The 23,716-nt window shown below is 40.8% G+C and overlaps 1 protein-coding gene across 1 annotated transcript in view; it reads right to left on the bottom strand.

Moving 5' to 3' along the window:
- Positions 1-20,925, bottom strand: part of LOC139366949 (diamine acetyltransferase 1-like) — a 28,963-nt gene extending 8,038 nt beyond the window's left edge. Inside the window, exon 1 of the mRNA XM_071104739.1 lies at positions 20,757-20,925. Within this exon, the coding sequence (XP_070960840.1) occupies positions 20,757-20,822 (66 nt within the window). The 5' untranslated portion in view covers positions 20,823-20,925. The remainder of the gene's footprint in view (positions 1-20,756) is intronic.
- Between the last annotated feature and the right edge of the window lie 2,791 nt (positions 20,926-23,716).

The raw sequence follows: 23,716 nt of genomic DNA, 5'->3' as shown, positions 1-23,716 counted from the left end.
CAAAACAGTTTCAGTGTAAGCTATTATAAAATTATTGCAAACAATAGAATGTTATATTCTGTATATGGAGGACACAACCATCCCAGCTCCGCAGATTTTTCTGCGAAGAGAATCATTAGATCATTTGCTTAGCTTGTTTTTGGTCGCAGGTTTAGGAATGACTGAAGAATTGCAACATTTACCTGGAGCCAACTCTGCAAATAGCACTATTGGGTGATTTGAAGTACTAGTCAATCGATCAATAATATAATAAACTTAAGCCAAAATGTTTCTTTATTTTTACAATCTTTAGAAACTATGACATTGGAAAGATTCAGAACTTTTGTGAAACATCACAGCACAGTTGAAAGACACACTACGGTCTAAAGTTTTAGAACACCTACTCATTCAATGTTTTCTTTATTTTTACTATTTTCTACATTGTAGAATAATAGTGAAGACATCAAAACAATGAAATAACACACATGGAATCATGTAGTAACCAAACAGTTCTATTTTTTTTCATCAGACCAGAGGACATTTCTCCAAAAAGTATGATCTTTGTCCCCATGTGCAGTTGCAAACCATAGTCTGGCTTTTTTAATGGTGGTTTTGGAGTAGTGGCATCTTCCTTGCTGAGCGGCCTTTCAGTTAATGTCGATATAGGACTCGTTTTACTGTGGATATAGATACTTTTGTACCTGGTTCCTCCAGCAACTTCACAAGGTCCTTTGCTGTTGTTCTGGGATTGATTTGCACTTTTCACACTAAAGTACGTTCATCTCTAGGAGACATAACGCGTCTCTTTCCTGAGCGGTATGACGGCTGTGTGGTCCCATGGTGTTTATACTTGCGTACTATTGTTTGTACAGATGAATGTGGTACTTTCAGGTGTTTGGAATTTGCTCCCAAGGATGAACCAGACTTGTGGAAGTCTGCCATTTTTTTATTTGAGGTCTTGGCTGATTTATTTTTATTTTTCCATGATGTCAAGCAAAGAGGCACTGAGTTTGAAGGTAGGCCTTGACATACATCCATATGTACACCTTCAATTGACTCAAATTATGTCAATTAGCCTATCAGAAGCTTCTAAAGCCATGACATTTTCTGGAATTTTCCAAGCTGTTTAAATGCACAGTCAACTTAGTGTATGTAAACTTCTGACCCACTGGAATTGTGATACAGTGAATGAAGTGAAATAATCGGCCTGTAAACAATTGTTGGAAAAATGACTTGTCATGCACAAAGTAGATGCCCTAACCAACTTTCCAAAACTATAGTTTGTTAACAAGAAATTTGTGGAGTGGTTGAAAAACGAGTTTTAATGACTCCAACCTAAGTGTATGTAAACTTCCGACTTCAACTGTAGCTAGTGGCTTGTCCATTTTCTGGTTGCTAAAACTCTACAAGTTTGCCTAATTACAGTTTGCGACAAAATAATCTAGTGTAGAGAAGCATTGTACCATTTAAACCGCTGTGAAATATATTTCCAAAACTATTGTATTTTCAGCTTTTTGAATCTGGTGTACCAACCGAAAGTAAAATATGCAAAAACGGGAAGCATAGAAATAGCATACAATAGATCTACTGCGTCTTAGACTTGCTTTCAATGAGAATGACAGATCTATAACTAACATTTGGTTGTGTCGCCCAATAAGTTACATATTGCCACTTTAACCTATTCAGTCATGCACATGCTGTCTACCGTGTCTCTCTCTCTCTCTGAATACATTGCTGCTCATGAGTTTCCGTGTGTCCACTTCACTCACTGCTGTTTGTCTTATAACCAGAATTCCTCTGATGACTGCAGAGGGGGACACGTGTGTTCAGTTCCTCATCAGCAAAGGTGTCCATCACTCCCTGTGTAACACTGTACAAATCCACACAGGAGACATCTGACACATTGCATTAGTGATCTAATATTGTCACTTCTGTTGACAAAGAGGGAATGTTAAAACAGGAAATGTAATTGTAAGGAAGAAGCACCCAGAGCATTGTTTATCATTGTTCCTCTTGTCCAGACGCACCTGGACATGGCGTTTCCTGTTAGAGGCAGGGGCTGATGAGATGCACACAGCACTCATGGAAGATTGTATGTTGAGTACACACACAGATACTGGCTGCTGTTGGACAGAAGGGGCACAGGTCAACAAGCCTGCTGAATCTTTTGGCGGCCTGTGTGGGACACACACACGTATAGCTGGCTGCCCTGCTGATTGAGAGGTGCGCAAACCTGGAGATCAATGATGAGGGATACACTCTACTCATGGAGGCTGCATGAGAGGGCCAAGAGGAGATGGTAGCCCCCTGCCAGTCACACACTCCTATCCTAGGTAGCCTCCTGCCAGTCACGCATTCCTATCCTAGGTAGCCTCCTGCCAGTCACACACTCCTATCCTAGGTAGCCCCCTGCTTTTGGCAAGAGGTATGGGCTTCTCTGTGTGGGTTTGAAATAAACCAGTGCTTTTGTTGAACGACTTTACCTACCATATTTACTATCAAAGCTCAGTGTTGAGGCAAAATATGAAAACCCCAAAATAAAGTTATATTCAGATACAGTTTCAAACTTATTGAGTTGATGGCTTTTTGGCTTTTCCAAAACAAATTGAAATAGCCAACAGTGGGAATAGATTGGTACTTTAAAGTGTGTTCCAAGCAGAACCCTCTTATATCCTCCCTCGGTTGTCTGCAGGTGCCAACATCAATGGTCAGACAGGTGAGGCCCAGGAGACCGCCTTGACTGGCCTGCTGATGGGGTACCCTGAAGGTGGTCGACTTCCTCATCAAGGCCGGGCCAACATCGAACTGTTTGCTCAATGTCCAAGTCGACGGGAGACAGAGCTGACGTATGCCTGTGAGAACGAACACACAGGCGTGGCTGACGTGCTGCTGCAGAGTGTGAGGGCATTTTCTATTAAACCTTACTAATGCTTGTGTACTAAAATATCCTTCTTTAAGCCTAGGCATTGGGCTTGAGATATATGCCTTTGTTAAAGAAACTAAGATAGAAAAGTGTGTGTGTGTATTATTATAGACCTGTTCTAACTGTTCTGTAGACATCTGACTCATTGCCACTAGAGCCACAGACACCTTGCTCATCAGATAATTTTACAATGATACAGTAGTCTTAACCAGTTGCGATTTTAGCATGCAAATCTTGGTGGGACAAAAAATATATATAAAGTAGGATGCATGCCAGCAAAGCCACTACACAACAACACTAAACAATACATTAATTGCACTATACCACTGCTACACCTGGCTATCAGCGGAGCCTTGTCTGGCAGCGAAACAGTTCAGCCTCATTTACTGCCTTTAAAAAAAAGCTGACATGACTGACTTGCTTAAACAAATGTGGTTTCTACTGACAATTGAGATGTACAAACTATGTTATAAGGGGACGGACGACAAGTGGATAAAAGGCTATCTGTAATTTCAATTAAGACAATGAGCGAGCTAGGACGGACGTAGTCAATATGACAATTTGTTCAGCACTTTTGAAATTTACAGCGACAGAATTCAGAACATGGACCGTTCTTAGTGTTCTTCCTGTACACCAAGTCAGAACCGTGGGATAAATAAAGGGGGCATATAAAGTAGTCAATGAAAGCTCTTACAATAGTCGATGATTACGTTTTTCAAAAACAGGTTATAGGCTACTTGTGCACCAAATCAGAACAGTAGGCAAAATTAAGAGGTGAAAATAGACCAAATGGTTAGGGTGAGGCACATGGGCTACTAACAGCTTACTACACAACATACACTTAGTATTAATTTCTTAGCTACAGTATATAAATATCTCCCTGGCATATTACATAATTTATGCAGCAGCATACAATACATGTTTGGACTCACCTTGTTGTGCTGTGTTCACTTGAACAGGAAGGTGGCACGGCGGTGCTTCGTGGGCAAATGATCAGTCCAATCAAAGCTACTGTACATATAACGTGATTTGACGTCATTTTATCTGTGGCCAATGACCTTGAGCCTTCTTGGATGGGCACTTTAATGTAACGCTATGTCAGTAGCCAAAGGGCTAGAATTTCCGAGGTATATCCCCTTACACTTTGCGGTGACGTAGCTTCCCCATGAGTGACAGAACACAGAGCCAATCACAGCGCAAAGCTATGTCTTTTCTGCTGGCTTGCCCCACCACCACAGAAAGCACTGAGCTAGGCTGAAACGCCGGCATTTTTGAGCTGCCTTAATAAAAAATAAAATTTAAAAAAAGAGACCATGTTTGTATGCGGCTTAATTAACTCAATTATATATATTTTTTTGTACATTGTGTGCAAACTGATGTGACACGTATTAATGCCAAAATAACATGCAAAACAGGCAAGACCTGTTATTTATTTATTATTATTTTGCTAAAAATGTGGGGCTCAAAACAGGTGGGGCTCTGCACTGTCGGTCTGTCTCTTTCTCTCTCCTGTCTGTCTCTCTCTGGCTGCCTGTCTCTACGGCTTTCGCTCTCTGGCTGTCTCCCGCTCTCTGGCTCTGTAGTTCTCCCTCTGGCTCTGTAGTTCTCCCTCTGGCTCTGTAGTTCTCCCTCTGGCTCTGTAGTTCTCCCTCTGGCTCTGTAGTTCTCTCTCTGGCTCTGTAGTTCTCTCTCTGGCTCTGTAGTTCTCTCGCTGGCTCTGTAGTTCTCTCTCTGGCTCTGTAGTTCTCTCTCTGGCTCTGTAGTTCTCTCTCTGGCTCTGTAGTTCTCTCTCTGGCTCTGTAGTTCTCTCTCTGGCTTGCTCTCTCTGGCTCTCAATTAATTTCAAATGGATTTATATGCATGGGAAACATATGTTTACAATGCCAAAGCAAGTGAAACAGAAAATGAAAGTTAAATCAAATGAACAGTAAATATTACACTCACTAAAGTTCCAAAAGAATAAAATACATTTCAAATGTCATTATGGTTCACTGGTTGCCAGGAAAGTTATTGGGGACATTGTCCTGTGTAGGGTGCAGTCTTCGGATGGGACGTTAAACGGGTGTCCTGACTCTCTGTGGTCACGAAATATCCCATGGCACTTATCGTAAGAGTGTTATCCAATCTGGCCTTCACACCATCATGGACACCTAATCATCACCAAACGTATAAATTGCCTCATTCATCCCCCCTCCTCTCCACTGTACCTATTCCCCAGGTCGTTGCTGTAAATGAGAATGTGTTCGCAGTTAACTTACCTGGTAAAATAAAAGCGCAGTTTCCACCTCATTTGTGGGCAGTGAGCACATAGTGTCTTCTCTTGAGAGCCAGGTCTGCCTATGGCAGCCTCTCAATAGAAAGGCTATGCTCACTGAGTCTGTACATAGTCAAAGCTTTCCTTAATTTTGGTTCAGTCACAGTGGTCAAGTATTCTGCCACTGTACTTTCCCTTTAGGGCCAAATAGCATTCTAGTTTACTCGGTTTTTGTATTCTTTCCAATGTGTCAAGCTCTCTCTTTGGCTCTCTCTCTCTGAATCTCTTGCTTTGGCTCTCTGGATCTGTCGCTCTCTCTCGGTTTTGCTTTCTCAGTCTCTCTCTGGATCGGTCTCTCCATCTCGTTTTGTGTCTTTCTCTTTGCCTGCCTCTTTCTTGCATGCACACTCTGTCTGCTCAGCTTTCTCTCTGTCTGGCTCTTGTGAAACATCAAGGTAAATCAACCATAACCCTTCTTGGCAAAGATGTTTTAATTGCTTTGGTGATTGATTCGATGGGTAGTCATGGATACAGCACACTACTGATTGCACAATCAATGATGTGTGCCTCACCATGCAATAGTTACTTCAAAATGCATTGTCTCATTATTTATTACACACCTATACATTACCTTCCCGATTGGCATTGCAGTCTAAGGCACTGCATCTCAGTGCAAGAGGTGACACGACAGTCCCTGGTTTGAATCCAGGCTGAATCACATCCGGCCGTGATTGGGAGTCCTATAAGGAGGCGCACAACTGGCCCAGCGTCGTCCGGGTTTGGCCATTTAATAAAGGTTAAGTAAAAAATGTAAATTATAAAAACATTACATACCTTTCAACACCTGTTGGAAACTGGAAAAATGATTTCTCCCTTTTTCTTGGCTGCATTGCAGCAGACACATAGCCTCATACATAATAATTGCAGTAGTTATCAGTATCTTTGACAAGAAACACGAGATTTCAGCTCAACAATTTAATAATCAAGTTGGAAATTAGCCTTGCATAATGATGTATTTTTTATATATTGCTTCTCCTTGCCCTAAACAAAATCACTGATAACATTTTACACTAAACAAGGTATTTATTGATGACATGTTTCTTATCGTTATAAAAAGTTGATTCACAGACGCAGTACAAGTAGTGGCAAAACATGCAAAGATATCGATTTCTAGCTATAAGCCAAGTACGTTTTTTCTGTTCTTTGGGAGTTGTGATTTATCTATCTAGCTATCTATCTATCTATCTAGCTATCTATCGCCAAGAAGAGGATGAGGACCATTTGAATATGCATGAGGCTCATTGGAAGACACCCACCATCTAGTGCACTTATCCTAAACAAAGTCTTCTCTATAAACAATTAGGTAAGGTAAGTCAAGTCTACCAAACTTTGTAACAGAGTGGACTGATTCTAGTTTTGGAAACAGAAAACTGTAGGGAGATCAAATGTTTCATTGATGAGAATGTTCAGGATGTCAAAATCCATCTCGCACCATCTTCTCCCACTCCCGCCCAAAGGGCTTCCTCTCACTACCATATTTGGTAGTGAGAGGAAAACGCGAAACAGATGCTTCACATTTATACATCCGGTGAATTCTGTCTCATTGTTCTGTGTTCTTGGCCTTGGGTCCTATGTTCTTCTTGACTTTCCCTTTATTATTTCTATCTAGGTGATATCACCAGCTGCAATGAGTACATGACAGTCAAGAAGGACCTGTTTAGGGAGGTCATTTTCAGACTCCAAATTGTAAGCATTTTGTGCCGTATAGTTATAAGGAAATGATGGTCAGTTTACAGATACGTGTAATGGAGGGCTAAAGGACTGTAATATTCTTAGGTTTCTGGTTAGGGTGCGTTCCCCTCCGGGCGTTGGTCATAACACAATGATGGAAAGACACAGTAAACGGTTGGCTTGTAGTTTACTGAAGGAACAGAGTAAATAACACCACAATATGTGCAGGGCTATGGCTTGAACCCTAGAAAAGCTACTGCTTCTACCACTGATCCATAACTGTGGAAAGGGGATAGTAATTTGTGTGGTTGTCCTATAGGGAGGAAGCAGAATGCAGACTGCCATTAACAATAACCAGGAAAAATATACAGCAATTATACAATGACGTTACTTGCCTTTATTGTAAGTGGTGTCATCACTGTAACAGGTAAACACATAAAGGGCCTAATCTAAAGCACCGCTAGGTGGGAGTAGTAACACAATGACTAGTGCATCACTACATAACTGAATGGTGGAATCTCACTGGATCCTACAAGACACAGGAATGGGTGGGGCATAATACTGAAGGAAACATACTCTGTAGGCTCAACAACCTTTATCACTAACTCTCATAACAGGCCTACACTGAAAAAGCACACTCAAGTGCTATGATAACCTAAATAGTACACATAAGCATACACAAACATAATCCACTGGGCGTATAATAACTCTTTAAAAAAAAATTAAATGACTGTGGCAAGAAAAGAGATCCATGAAGTGAACATGGACAGCATCTGTCAGTCTGATTTGTCGTTGTGTAAAAGGTAAGGATGGCTCACCTCAGAAACTGAATGGACATTCTTATGGAGAAACAAAATGTCGCAAGGATCTGTACAGAATTCCTGGAATCTGAACATGTCCCAATTCTGCCATGGCCTGCATACCAGACACCCATTGAGCAGGTTTGGGATGCTCTGGATCAACGTGTACGACAGTGTGTTCCAGTTCCCGCCAATATCCAGCCACTTCACACAGCCATTGAAGAGGAGTGGTACAACATTTCACAATCAACAGCCTGATGAACTCTATGCGAAGAAGATGTTGCAGTACTTGAGACAAATGGTGGTCACACCAGATATTGACTGGTTTTATGATCCACACCCCTAAGTTTTTTTTTAAGGTATCTGTGACAGATGCATCTGTATTCCCAGTCAAGAACATCCATAGATTAGGGCCTAAAGAATTCATATATAATGCGTTCTGAAAGTATTTAGACCCCTTGACTTGAGACATGTTGTTACATTACAGTCTTATTCTAAAACGGAATAAATATTTTTTCCCATCAATCTACACACAATACCCAATGACAAAGCAAAAACAGGTTTTTAGAAATGTTATACAAATGCATTAAATATAAAAATGAATTATCACATAAGTCTTGAGACCCTTTACTCAGTACTTTGTTGAAGCACCTTTGGCAGCTATTACAACTTTGAGTATGATGCTACAAGCTTGGCACCCCTGTATTTGGGCAGTTTCTCCCATTCATCTCTGTAGATCCTCTCAAGCTGTCAGATTGCAGCGACGCACCCCATCCACATCTATTTTCAGGTCACTCCAGAATGCCAAATCGGGTTCAATTCTGGGCTTTGTCTGGGCCAAAAAAAGGACATTCAGAGACTTGTCTCAAAGCCACTCCTGCGTTGTCTTGGCTATGTGCTTAGGGTCGTTGTCTGGTTGAAAGGTGAACCTTCGCCCCAGTCTGAGGTCCTAAGTGCTCTGGAGCAGGTTATCATCAAGAATATCTCTTCACTTTTATCCGTTCATCTTTTCCTCGATCGTGACTAGCTTCCAAGTCCCTAAAAAACACCCCCACAGCATGATGCTGCCACTGCCATGCTTCACCGTAGGGATGGTGCCAGACTTCCTCCAGACATGACGCTTGGCATTCCGGCCAGAGTTCAATCTCGGTTTCATTAGACCAGAGCATCTGGTTTCTCATGGTCAGAGTCCTTTAGGAGCCATTTGGCAAACTCCAAGCGTGCGGTCATGTGTCTTTTACTGAGGAATGGCTTCCATCTGGCCACTCTACCATAAAGGCCTGATTGGTGGAGTGCTGCAGAGATGGTTGTCCCATTTCCACAGAGGAACTCCGGAGCTCGGTCAGAGTGACCAAGGCCCTTCTCCCCCAATTGCTCAGTTTGGCCAGGCGGTTAGCTCTAGGAAGAGTCTTCGTGGTTTTAAACTTCTTCCATTTAAGAAATGGAGGCTACTGTGTTCTTGGGAACCTTCTATGCTGCAAAATTGTTTTGGTATCTTTCCCCAGATCTGTGCCTCAACAAAATCCCGTCTCGGAGCTCTACGGACAATTCCTTCAACATCATGGCTTGGTTTTTGCTCTGACATGCACTGTTAACTGTGGGACCTTATATAGACAGGTGTGCCTTTCCAAATCATGTCCAATCAATTGAATTTACCACAGGTGGACTCCAATCAATTTGTAGAACCATCAAGGATGATCAATGGAAACAGGATGCACCTGAGCTCAATTTAGAGTCTCATAGTAAAGGGTCTGAATACTTATTTACATAAGATATCGTTTTTTATTTTTTTTTTAATAAAATGTGCAACAATGTCTAAAAACCTTTTTCCACTTCATCATTATGGGGTATTGTGGGAAGATGTGAGGATTTATTTTATTTAATCCATTTTAGAACAAGGCTGTAACGTAACAATGTGGGAAAAGTAAAGGGGTCTGAATACTTTCCGAATGAACTCCATCTTAGGTTGGCCTTGGCCTGACGTTGAAAGCGCAAAATGAAAGCGCAAAATGGGATTTATCAATTTAGGTCATTCAGAGTACATGTCACTGTTTGTCATCTAATTTTTCACACAGGGTGAAAAAGCCCAGGGGCCAGGTTGGGACATTTTTTTAAAGAATGGAGTATACCCACCTCTCCAGGCACCACTACACCACTGGCTGTACCGCAACAAAGTGTGGAATAAGTCAAGGGGTATGACTCATTTCTGAAGGCACTGTATTTTGCACACATACACACCCACCACTTATGCTGCTGCCATAAAGTATATACTGTTTACTATCAACCAACTTTAAGGTGCATTACCACCACCAACTGGCCTGGAGTGTGGACCTCAGTTCATCTTTCAATCACACACGTGGGAATATTCTCATAAAAACCAATGAGGAGATGGGAGAGGCAGGACTTGCAGCGCGTCAATAATAGAACTCAGTTCTATTTTAGCGCCTGGCTACCAGACATTCGTTAACCTGCGTGAGCAGTTTGGATGAAATGACTGAATAACATGTGTACATTTATTTTGCAACGCTTGCACATCTAACGCGAGTGGTGTGGTCAGCATGTATAGGTGAGGTAATAGCTAGCAGAGTAGAACCCTTGGAAAAAATAGAGTTGCACACTAGGAGCTCAGAAGCAATCATTATATAACCAACTTTTCAATAGCCAAGCTGTCTTCATCAGGGTATAATGACAAACATTGCATGTCACTAGTTTATATAGTTTGAAAGGACACAGGTGTCTGTAATCATGGCTGGCTGTGGCTTGATTTAGAGATATAAAAAAAGCATGAATGGATAACATAAATACAATTTGGCTACATAGGCCTACAAATATTATTTACAATTGAGAGCAAAAACACAATCACAAGAATGACTTCAGATCAAACTCTACTTTGACACCGAAGGGAAAAATAATATTTAAATTAAAAGATCCAGGCGGCCTCTTGTTTAAACGATAAAATGGTCAAGGTCACCCCCAAGGGCGGGTCTGAAAACACATTATGATACTCTCATCGGATATTAGAATGTGCCAATGTTTGTAAACGGTTCACCTTAATTTGTTCAGAGCACTTTGAATAGTGCGTAGTATGACGCAATAATGCTTCCTTGAAAGAGATCATGTCTCGATTTGTTTTGAAATCTCAACAGCAGTATTAATCTGACAATTGTTGTACTCCCTTTCCTTGAATCTCAGCCATGTTTCGATCCATATTTTTATTTGACAAAATTGTCTCGAGAGCAAACTGTTTTTCAAGGGAATCAGATGACAGCTATCAGCCCTTAAACTGTTGCAATCAGTGGGTTTCCTGTAAAGATCAGTGTATACAACATTTTCCTCACAATTGGCCCAGCGTCGTCGGGTTATTAGAGGCTTTGGCCGGGGTTGGCCGTCATTTGAAATTAAGAATTTGTTTTAGCCTCCGGAGTGGCGCAGTGGTCTAAGGCACTACATCGCAGTCTAGCTGTGCCACTAGAGATTCTGGTTGAGTCCAGGAGACCCATGGGGTGGCGCACAATTGGCCCAGCGTCGTCCAGGTTAGGCACGGATGTCCTTGTCCCATTGCGTCAGCAGGTGCATAGTGTTTCCTCCGAAACATTGGTGCTGCTGGCTTCTGGGTTAAGTGGGCAAGTGTGTCAAGTTTCGGAGGATGCACGACTCTCGACCTTCGCTTCTCCCGAGTGCAGCGATGAGACAAGACTATCTACCAATTGTATACCACGAAATGAGGGAGAAAAAGGGATAAAAAAATATATAATAACAATTTGTTCTTAACGGATATAAATAAATGCACTGGAGGGTAGTTCATTTGGGTCACATTACAAAATACAAGTAATTAAAGTATTCAGGGGGAGGTTCAAGAGATTCAATGATCGAGATCAAAAGTCGTGTATTTTTTTGGGTGATTTGACCAGAACGTAAAATACCCATCTATGACAGAGAAGATAGTGTTATGAAAACACCGACGCACACCCCGCCACCACCTTATGCCGTTTACGATTTGTTTTAAATTTATATTGCTATCAGTCCCTTTCTCCTAATCGCTGCCTACATAAAACTATCTACCTCAAATATTCCAGTATCCCTGCACATTGTAAATTTGGTACTGGCTCTGACTCTGTATATAGCGAACTCTTATTTATCATGTTCATATTTCTCATTAAAAGAATCGGAATATAACGCTTGAATGGATGTCAACCCCAAAACATGTTCAAGTCATACTAACCAATCAACTGCATTACGGTTAAACACTGACTAACATCAAAGATGTATTTATGCCAGCCATGCTAACCCGCTTATTCTAACGGGGGTTAGCATTTAACAGTTACTTCTTCTAACCTTGCATTTTTTTCCCTTCTCCATGTTATGCAGCGGAAACAGCCAAATCATTCCAAATTGGACTTAACCACATTGTGGGTCTGTTACAGCACATTGTTCATGACGGATGACGAATATCCACGTTGTTAGATCAGGTTTGTGGAATGTGCGCTTATCTGGTAAATGCACATTGCACTCCAATGAATCCTTTACCGTATCTATACAGGGGGGTTAAAAGGGGCAAACTGATTGGTACATCCATTTCTAGACTTTTAAAGCTGCAATATGTAACTTTATGGGCGACTTGACCAAATACACATAGAAATGTGAGTTATAGAAAGCAAGTATAAGAAGCGGTAGATATGTTCTGTGTGTGCTATTTCTATGCTTCCCGTTTAGTTTTTGGGTCTTATTTTCGGTTTTGTACACCAGCTTCAAACAGCTGAAAATACAATGTTTGGTTCTGGAAAATATATTTCACAGCAGTTTAGATTGTACAATGATTCTCTACACCAGGGGTCGGCAGCTTTTGTGTGGAGAGACAATTTACCCTACCATTTCTAACGATCTGCGTGCCAGTTATGATTTTCATATTTGCATTCAAATTTGTCTGAATGTCTAAATGCTCACAAACGGATGCATTCTATTCCATAGCTCGCTATAAACAGAGGTGCTGTGCATTAGCACCACGGGGCTCCACTATAGGCCTACCAGCATCCGATGAGCAATGCCGCACCAAGGCGCTGTTCAAGGTGTTGAATCCGGCGCGGTCATCGCTATTTTTAAAACGCAGCTACAGATCTTTGTATTGTACTTCCTGATTTTCGCCATTGTTTGGTCGTTCTTGTTTGGCAAGCGTCCTTGATGATTGTAAGTAATTCCTTTGATGTTATGTCTCGTATTCCATTGCATTATGCAGTTGTGGTCAGCAGTTTTAAAGCGATGGTCATTTTAATTTTGAGGTCCGCATTTGAATTCGGCCTTATTGTGACTTGATGGCCTGTAGTGGCTTTATGTATATTTGTTTCGTAAAGCCTACCAAATGTTGGTTTTAGTTATAGTTTTGATTTGTGGACAATATTCACTTGATGCGTTTTATCAATATTTCGTTTCAAGTGTCTTCTGCCGTTTTAAATTGCATCTATCAGACATCTCAATTGATTATATATGGACATTTCGTTAGAACACTTGGAAATATGATTTATACATCTTCGTTTATTATAATAATAAGTGTATAAATTGCTATTCTTTCATGTGTTTGTGTCCCATTTCAATATAGGCTACAGAACTATAAAGGACAAATAATACACATGATTCAAAAGTTAGATATTGTCTTTCAAAAAAGTTTATATATATATATTTTTAAACAGACGACTGTTAGTTAGGCCTACCAACAGCTCTAAACATAACTGAATGTAAGTAAGGAAAAAAATATTCTTATCTGCTAAGAATTGTAGCCTACTCCGTCTCCCGTGTCTTATTCCAAATCCCAAGCAACCCACAGGTTCTAATTACTACTTGTTGAAATTAACTGGCATAAACATTACAAGGTTATATAATGTGGTATTGAAAATCACATATTACCGATTTAGTGCGATCCTTGTCCCCGCTTTCCTTTGCCGAGCCCCGTAATATCTGGGCTATATTTGGAGGCTGAGCTGCACACAGACCTCGGAGCGGTCCGTTGTCAGCCGGCTGAGTGAGGGGCTCAGGGTTGACTTCGTGTGTTTAAAGATCTGTTCACGTAGATACGTGGATCTGCCAGACGTGGAATGTCATTCATATCCACTCTCATCAAGAGCCACACTAAACACAGGTGCACCTTTTAACGTTACAGTTTGCTGCTCATTTACATTGTCAACCATCTCAGTAATGCACCTGTGAACAGTTCTGGCAGACACAGGAATGACTTTAATCTTTGAGATGATTGTGCATTTTAGGAAATCCATAAAATAAAGCCTGCGAACTACTGAGGAAAGCCTCCTTGATATTTCCTCCATTAAAAATATCAGTAAATGGCTTTGTATGTTTAGCAATGCACTACGCAACTTTGTAGCTCCCCTCTGTAGCTTGATATTTGACTGCATTTCGATTTGTAAACACACTGCTTTGCATACCTGGACACGGCCCTTCAGCCTTGTCTGCCTCATCCTTGAAGTTGTTCCATGTGTCGTTTCAAAATGACGCGGTACACTTGACGTACAACAAACAACAATTTTACAAGAGAGCGCAAACAGCCCGATCCTTCATTAAACCAAATCCATATTCCTTTGTTCAAGAGGCAATAGATGAGTGGAAACAGAGCCGGGCAGCCCTATACGCAAGTTGCGTAGGGCCCCGCAAATTACGCAAGGGCCCGCCTCCCCTTTGTGTCAATGTTTACAACTTCGATGAGAGGATAAAGCGGAACTATCCTTCTGGTAACGAAAAGAGAGAAAAAAACAATGATAGTGAATTGCGGGAACAGCAATCAGGTAAACTTGTGTTATCCTCTCCAAGTTTGATCTCAGCAAATAACATTACCGTTAAATTGATGCGCTAGCTTGCAGTGCATCTCTTTGCCTTTCTGTGTCTTGCTTGCTTGCCAGCCACTTCAAGGGCTGTGTTCTGTGACTTTGTGCGTGACAAAAGAGAGAGTGAAATACAACTATTTATTACGTTTGATAAAACGCCAACGGGCAACGGTGTTTATAAACTGTTTATAAACTGCAGCTCGGAAAAGAACCGCGTCGTGCATTCATATGCGCGTAAACGAAATTAAATTCAAGCTTTCCAGCAGCAACCACTGTGGGGACCAGTCCAGACAATATATGGGCGTGATTGAACTCCTCATAGGCTCACTTCATTTTAAAACAAGACAATGATTATCTAGCAACTCAGTCAAGGTTTAGTTACAACTCTGGACTAATGCAAGATGGAAAGCAATGGACTGACATTGACCTATATATTGAATTTAAAATGTTGATTAGCTGGGCATACTGGGCAATATGGATGCACATCTCTCAGTAAATAATAACCATTAAGTATTCAGCCAAGCCATAGTATAAATAATATTTTATATTTGAAAATGTATGCAAGGAAATCTGGGGAAACCAGTTTGAATAGGACTGATGCAGCTGATAAAATTAATAATAGTATTGTTATCTATAATTTACAGGTGCTATGCTTAAGTTTGTCAGTAGAGGAGATGCTGGATCATCAGCCAGTACAAGAAGACACAGTACAGCCGGCATCTGCAAATACTAACACAGACCCAGTACAGCTGGCTTCAGCAGATACTAACAAAGACCCAGTACTGGCAGCTTCAGCAAGTACTAACACAGACCCAGTACAGCTGGCTTCAGCAGATACTAACAAAGACCCAGTACTGGCAGCTTCAGCAAGTACTAACACAGACCCAGTACAGCTGGCTTCAGCAAATACTAACACAGACCCAATACAGCTGGCTTCAGCAAATACTAACACAGACCCAATACAGCAAGTACGAACACAGACCCAGGTGAAGTACTGGCAGCCTCAGCCAGTACTAGCACAACCAGAGGTGTACAGCCAGCATCAGATACAAGCAGTTCAGACCCTAATAGAACAGTTCCTGCTCCACCAAAGTTAATGCGCAGAGGTCCATTCAAACCAGGACTGTATTTCTTACCCTAAAGACAAGTCTAGAAGAGGTTTATTACAGAGACAGCTGTCAAATGGGGATTAGATTACCAGGAGGTGGCTTTCATACCTAATCTAAAACAACGCTGTGTATTGTTTTAGCAGTAAGCTCTTTTCTACAGAAGACTACAAAATAATAAAGGAAGGTGTGAATGACTGGTCAAATATCAACAGCATTCTGAAACACCATGAGGCTAGTCCTGAACACACAGACAATATGATAAAGTGAAGAGAACTTGATGTGCTCCTAACTCGGGGACAGACTCTTGACCAAATATAAATGACAATTTTGGAGGCTGAAAGAAAGACATGGCAGGATGTCCTTACACGTTTAATAAGTATCACCCAGTCTCTGGCTGAAAGAAGCATAGCATTCAGGGTTTCAGACAAACTCTTCCAACCAGACAATGGAAACTTCCTAAAAGAGGTTGAATTATTGGCAAAAATTTGACCTTCCTTTCTCTGCTGCTTTCCTTTCTCCTTTCTCTGGAGGAACTCTATCCTAGCCTTTGGGATAGCCCTAAGAATTGCAGTCACCCTACCAGTTAGGTCGGCAGAGAGGAGCTTTTCAAATAAAAGCTCATCAAAAGCTACCCGAGGTCTTCCATGTCACAGGAACATTTGAGTGGTCTGGCCATCATGACCATAAATCATGATGTGGGGAAACATGTCACAGGAACATTTGAGTGGTCTGGCCATCATGAGCATAAATCATGATGTGGGGAAACATGTTACAGGAACATTTGAGTGGTCTGGCCATCATGACCATAAATCATGATGTGGGGAAACATGTCACAGGAACATTTGAGTGGTCTGGCCATCATGACCATAAATCATGATGTGGGGAAACATGTCACAGGAACATTTGAGTGGTCTGGCCATCATGACCATAAATCATGACGTGGGGAAACATGTCACAGGAACGTAGGAGTGGTCTGGCCATCATGACCATAAATCATGATGTGGGGAAACATGTCACAGGAACGTAGGAGTGGTCTGGCCATCATGACCATTAATCATGATGTGGGGAAACATGTCACAGGAACATTTGAGTGGTCTGGCCATCATGACCATAAATCATGATGTGGGGAAACATGTCACAGGAACATTTGAGTGGTCTGGCCATCATGACCATAAATCATGACGTGGGGAAACATGTCACAGGAACGTAGGAGTGGTCTGGCCATCATGACCATAAATCATGATGTGGGGAAACATGTCACAGGAACATTTGAGTGGTCTGGCCATCATGACCATAAATCATGACGTGGGGAAACATGTCACAGGAACATTTGAGTGGTCTGGCCATCATGACCATAAATCATGACGTGGGGAAACATGTCACAGGAACATTTGAGTGGTCTGGCCATCATGACCATAAATCATGATGTGGGGAAACATGTCACAGGAACATTTGAGTGGTCTGGCCATCATGACCATAAATCATGATGTGGGGAAACATGTCACAGGAACATTTGAGTGGTCTGGCCATCATGACCATAAATCATGATGTGGGGAAACATGTCACAGGAACATTTGAGTGGTCTGGCCATCATGACCATAAATCATGATGTGGGGAAACACATGTCCTATGATGACATCATTGATGATTTTGCCTCAAGAAAGTGCAGAAGAGGAAGATTTTAATTCAAACATTCAAATATTTACACACTTAGTAACATTTAAGATTGTATGGCAGAAGTGCATTTGTGTAAATGACTGCTTAACTAACTATGTGACATACTTTCCATTTCTTCCAGACAGTCCAGACAGACTGGTTCCCATGCTGATGCTGAAAATACCCAGGCTGTAGAGGGAACCAAAGCTAATCACACAGCTGTATACGTTTTATTTAGCTATTTTAAGACATATAGCTGCAGCTTATTTCGCTATTTTAAGACATACAGCTGTAGCCATAGCCTATAGGCTTAGGTTTACATCGTATAGACAAAGCTAATTGTATAATATTGTGAGGACTGGACTAATTACCAGGCAGTAGAGCCAAAGCTCAGTGTTATATTTTCTACAATTTCTTATGTAATTAATATTCACTTATCTTAAGATTCTATAGAAAATATTATATTCAAGAAATATTGTTTGTTTATACCTCATTCTGTTCTGTATAGGTTTACTTGTTCTTAGACCGACAGATGGAGCAAACTGTTTTAAAGGAGGGAGGATTGTAGTGGGAGCACTGGGGTGTCAGTTGTGACTGTGGCAGGTGTGACTGTGTGGCAATGGCAAATGGTTTACACGGGTCAGGTAGGAGGGCCCCTTAGCAGAATTTTGCTTAGGGCCCCAGGGAGGTCAGGACCGGCTCTGAGTGGACATCTACCTTATTTTTCTTTGCTGATGACATTTTGCACCCTGAACTTTTTTTAAATAACAAAAGTAAGTTTGCTAGCTGCTAGCCATGTGAAAAATAATCTTATCTTTAGTGCCGCCATGGTTTTGAATTTGGAGGTAGAGGCGAGGAGGGTTGTCTTGCGCTTAACTAATAACATGAAACTCCTGCAAAATGAAAGCCCAATGGCTAATCAGGATTGACATACCTTGAATTACTGTACAACATTGCACTGAATATCAATGCAATTTCATAACCAATGCATGTAATTTTTTTATCCAGTTTATAAAAAAAATTAACTGTCGAAAATAAGTGAGATAATAAATATACATTTTTTGGGGGGGGGGGGGGTGCTTGGCAATTCAAGGCAAATACCCTCATGTGTGCCTTAGGTTGCTGTACAGTATACTTGGTTATTTTGTCAAACTAATTTCAGTATAACTATTAGAATTTGAACAACCAGGAAATGACGGAGATATATTTCTGTATAGTGCATCTTGAAGGAAAAAAGAAACCGCACACTGCTCTTGATAGTATCAGCGATCTTTAATAACCTTACGTATCAGCCACATGGCCTTCGTTAAAGCTTTTGGAATTTTTTGAAAGTTGCACCATTATGTGGACCTGGCCCCTCCCACATCCGTTCTACACATCGAAGGGGGTTGGAGGCAAAGGAAAAATAAACAAGTGCTACCAAATATAACAATATGCATTTCATAAATATTACAAAAGTGTATAAATAAGGCGTATTAAACACGTCTGTAAAATCTCAATGAGGACATAGCAAGTTTTCATTAGTCATAGGGTACATCATACGAAAAACGTCAGAATAATCTACAAGAGACACATATTTCATGTTCAAATTCACAACATAACTGCATTGTGAGCAGTGTGCGGTTTCCTTTTTCCTTCATCTTGTTCAATTGTTGCCATGCACCTGCAAATTAGATTGCTCAGATGTGCAAGTGCCTTTTGAATTTTGTATAGTGCATCTTCAAATTAATAATAAATACCCTACTGATTTTAGAAAGTAAATCTTGGTGCGTCAAAAAAAAAAAAAAAAAAAAAGTGGAATGTATGCCAGTAAAGTCACTACACAACACTAAACAATCACTGTGACAAACGGTGCCTACATAAAGCTGACCCAACAGCAGAGTCCCAACAGCTTACCACTGATACACCTGGCTGTCAGGGGAGCCTTGTCTGGCAGCGAAACCATTCATTCAGCTTCATTTACTGCCTTAAAAAAAAACATAGCTGATATGGCTGACTTCCTTAAACAAATGCGGTTTCTACTGACAATTGAGATGTACAAACTATGGCATAAGGGGCCAACAGGCGGATAAGAGGCAATCTCTAATTTTGATTAAGACATTAATGAGCGAGCTAGTCAATATAACTATTTGTTCAGCACTTTTGAAATGTACAGCGACAGAATTCAGAACATGGGCCGTTCTTAGTGTTCTCCCTGTACACCAAGTCAGAAACGTAGGATACATAAAAGGGGCATATAAGCAGACAATGAAAGCTCTTACAATATTCACATTTCTCAAAAACAGGTTAAAGGCTACATGTGCACCACCAAGTCAGAACAGTAGGTGAAATTAAGAGGTGAAAATAGACCAAATTATTAGGGTGAGGCACATGGGCTACTAACAGCTTACTACACAACATACACTTAGTATTACTTTCTTAGCTACAGTATACATATCTCCCTGGCATATCACATTTTTGGACTCACCTTGTTGTGCTGTGTTCACTTGAACAGGAAGGTGGTGTGGCGGTCCTTCCTGGGCAGATTTTGTCAAACTTTATCAAAAGTCTGTCATTCTCTGGATTTATGGTGCTTTCAAGACAATTGGGAACTCGGGGAAAAAAAAGGTCCAATCATTATGATGTCAGTGATCTTCAGGTCGTAGCTCTAGAAAGAGGCCCGAGTACCAGATTTACAATTCCAAGTTGGATGAAAGTTCAAAACTTATTTTGCCAGTTGTAGCTCGTTTTTCCCAAGTTCCCAGTTGTCTTGAACTCACTAAAGTCAAATTTTGCAGTTCTGAGTTGAGTTGTTTTGAGCGTGGCACAAATCATGCTTCATTAACAGCATGGCCAATGTTGAATGTTTATCATTTTAAACTTGGAAAAGAGACCCTCAGACTTGGGACCACACAGCCACTCCACTGAATAGCAGGCTAATGATTGATTTTCAATGCTTGCAGTTAGCCAATCATACCTTCCAAACCCCTCATTGTTGAATTAGCAAGTTCCAACTTGTTATGTAATGTTTATGGCCGATGAGCACCGAGATAGATATATAGATATATATATAAAATTGCCAAGAATGTGGGGCTCAAATCTGAAAGATGGGTCGCCACTGCTGATTCGTGAAGAACATAACTTTGAAATGCCTCATGATTTAAGTTCAACTATGGTACCCCATCACAACCACGAATTTGAGAGCGCTTTTAATCCGTACGTTATATTCCATAAATAATTCCTCACTTATATTAACATTACGGTACCTACAGGCACGTCAAACGTCCTGAAGGAAGTACAATTTTAATTGCTGTCAATTGTCCCTTTACACTTGCAAGATTTGCTTCATCCATTACAAGCTTTTCATAGTTAGTTGTATTTTGGTATTTAACTAGCTAACGATACACACGGAAATACTGTCGCCGGAGAAGAGTGACGAAGGGTGAAACCAAGTCGATTTTCTAGCTAAGCAAGCAGTGATTTTAGTTTGCGGCTTACCTTTATCAGTCGCAGTATGTCAGGTACATCTTTGGATTCTGCTTTCCGTATTTTAAAATCTGTCATTTTCTTATATTAATAAGAGCTGAACAGTCGACTTAAAAGCTAGCTAGTTATCTAACGTTAGCTACCTTGCTGGTTCTATTCAAACCAAGTCCCTTTAAGCAAAATGTTCGCTAGATATATTGAAGGACATTGTGGAGAGGTTAGATTGGGGGCGCCTTTTTATCCCATTGTTGTGTGAGCCAGCCCACGCGCGGGTTGTTTTTACACAAGGCGTGTCTGTTGTACTGTCAAATGCATCAGAGAGGCTTCATTACACAGTGGAGTGTGTTTACGGCTGGATCAATATGATTATATTAATGGATCAATATTATTATATTTTTTGTAGTATTGTTTTTCATAATTTTCCTAAAATTCGCAAGAGGCTCAATGTATCTCACATGATACACATCCGAGCTTGCGAAATAGCGCCCCTATGTCTCCACGTGTAGACCATCCCATCTATCTGATGCTGTCTGTTCCAAACGAACATGACATTGTAGCGTTGAAGGATAGGGAAGTCACCGAGCATTTGGACGCCAAACAGTGTTAATATAAACTGAGCGACCTCAACTGTGAATGGTCGTGGCGCACCAAAAAAAAAAAAAAAAAGTGTCAAGGGAATGCAGCGTGGATTTGTGTCACTACTATCAAATCCCATTGAGCGCACACATAATTGACAGAAAAACTAGAATTGTTGCATCACGTTATGTTGTTGTCCTCCGGTGGCTAGCTAGCAAAACTTGTCCCTTTCCTAAATTAGCCATGGATGGAGATATGGATTTTGACTTGGGATTTTACTTCATTCTACACACTGACCAATGATTATAAAGGCGATTCTGATCCAACTATCCAACTATTAATTCATACATTGTTGAGCCGATGGGAGTTCTGTGTAGCTAGCTATATGTAGAAGGATAATGTTAACTAGCTAACGTTGCACATGAATGGAAGTTAAACTAGCGAGAAAGCATTTTAGCCAGGTAGCCTAGGACAACAAAAAACAAGTGTGCACTGTATGACAGAGTGATAGACAGTTTCTCAACATGAAAGAGAGGATGGCATTGGCGTTTCTCTACAAGTAGGGTGAGTCAACATGTTTTTCTACTTACTCCTTACTCGCACATGCTTTTTCAGTTTTGCCCAAAAATGTTCCATAGGATTGAGGTCAGGGCTTTGTGATGGCCACTCGAATACCTTGACTTTGTTGTCCTTAAGCAATTTTGCAACAACTTTGGAAGTATGCTTGGGGTTATTGTCCATTTGGAAGACCCATTTGCGACCAAGCTTTAACTTCCTGACTGATGTATTGAGATGTTGCTTCAGTATATCCACATAATTCTCCTCCCTCATGATGCCATCTATTTTGTGAAGTGCACCAGTCCCTCCTGCAGCAAAGCAGTACTATTGTTTGTACAGATGAACGTGGTACCTTCAGGCGTTTGGAAATTGCTCCCAAGGATGAACCAGACTTGTGGAGGTCTCCAATTTTTTTCTGAGGTCTTGGCTGATTTCTTTTGATTTTCCCATGACGTCAAGCAAAGAGGCACTGAGTTTGAAGGTAGGCCTTGAAATAAATCCACAGGTACACCTCCAACTGACTCAAATGATGTCAATTAGCCTATCAGAAGCTTCTAAAGCCATGACATACATTTCTGGATTTTTCCAAGCTGTTTAAAGGCACAGTCAATTTAGTGTATGTAAACTTCTGACCCACTGGAATTGTGATATAGTGAATTATAAGTGAAATAATCTGTCTGTAAACAATTGTTGGAAAAATTGCTTGTGTCGTGCACAAAGTAGATGTCCTAACCGACTTGCCAAATGTCCTAACCAACTTGTTAACAAGAAATTTATGGAGTGGTTGAAAAACAAGTTTTAATGACTCCAACCTAAGTGTATGTAAACCTCCGAATTCAACTGTATGTATGTATACAGTGGGGAGAACAAGTATTTGATACACTGCCGATTTTGCAGGTTTTCCTACTTACAAAGCATGTAGAGGTCTGTAATTTCTTATCATAGGTACACTTCAACTGTGAGAGACGGAATCTAAAACAAAAATCCAGAAAATCACATTGTATGATTTTTAAGTAATTCATTTGCATTTTTTTGCATGATATAAGTATTTGATCACCTACCAACCAGTAAGAATTCCGGCTCTCACAGACCTGTTAGTTTTTCTTTAAGAAGCCCTCCTGTTCTCCACTCATTACCTGTATTAACTGCACCTGTTTGAACTCGTTACCTGTATAAAAGACACCTGTCCACACACTCAATCAAACAGACTCCAACCTTGTTCTCCCCACTGTATATTCAAAATTTTGTGTATCTTAATTTCCACAATTGACTAATAATTTGCATAATAATGTAGGCAGTTCATGTGAAGGATTGTTACTTATAACCAGGATTGCCATTAAAGTTGAAATTTTTGGCAATCAATCATTTTAGCAAACAATTATTGTGATTCATCCTATATTGTCCCTAACATCATAACCCCGTAGAAACACACACACCCTTTCCCCCCACAAACAACCACAAGCTCAGATGTTTAACAGTTGTTAAACATTACCCTTACCTGCCGCCTGTCCCTCCTATCACCTGTGCTTGGCCCTCCTATGTTGAACATAATAAACCTCTCTATCCACCGCATCTGTACCAAACTCACTAAAAGTGGCAGTAATAAAGCCTCTTGGAAAAGCCAAACCTTGACCCAGAAAATATAAAAAACTATCGGCCTGGTTTTAGACCCCATCATAGCACTGAGACTGCACTTGTGAAGGTGGTAAATGACCTTTTAATGGCGTCAGACCGAGGCTCTGCATCTGTCCTCATGCTCCTAGACCTTAGTGCTGCTTTTGATACCGTCAATCACCACATTCTTTTGGAGAGATTGGAAACCCAAATTGGTCAACATG

This window comes from Oncorhynchus clarkii, chromosome 15, assembly GCF_045791955.1.
Source record: "Oncorhynchus clarkii lewisi isolate Uvic-CL-2024 chromosome 15, UVic_Ocla_1.0, whole genome shotgun sequence".
Lineage (NCBI taxonomy): Eukaryota > Metazoa > Chordata > Actinopteri > Salmoniformes > Salmonidae > Oncorhynchus > Oncorhynchus clarkii.
The sequence above is the reverse complement of the archived record's forward strand: the minus strand, read 5'-3'. Positions and strand labels throughout refer to the sequence as shown.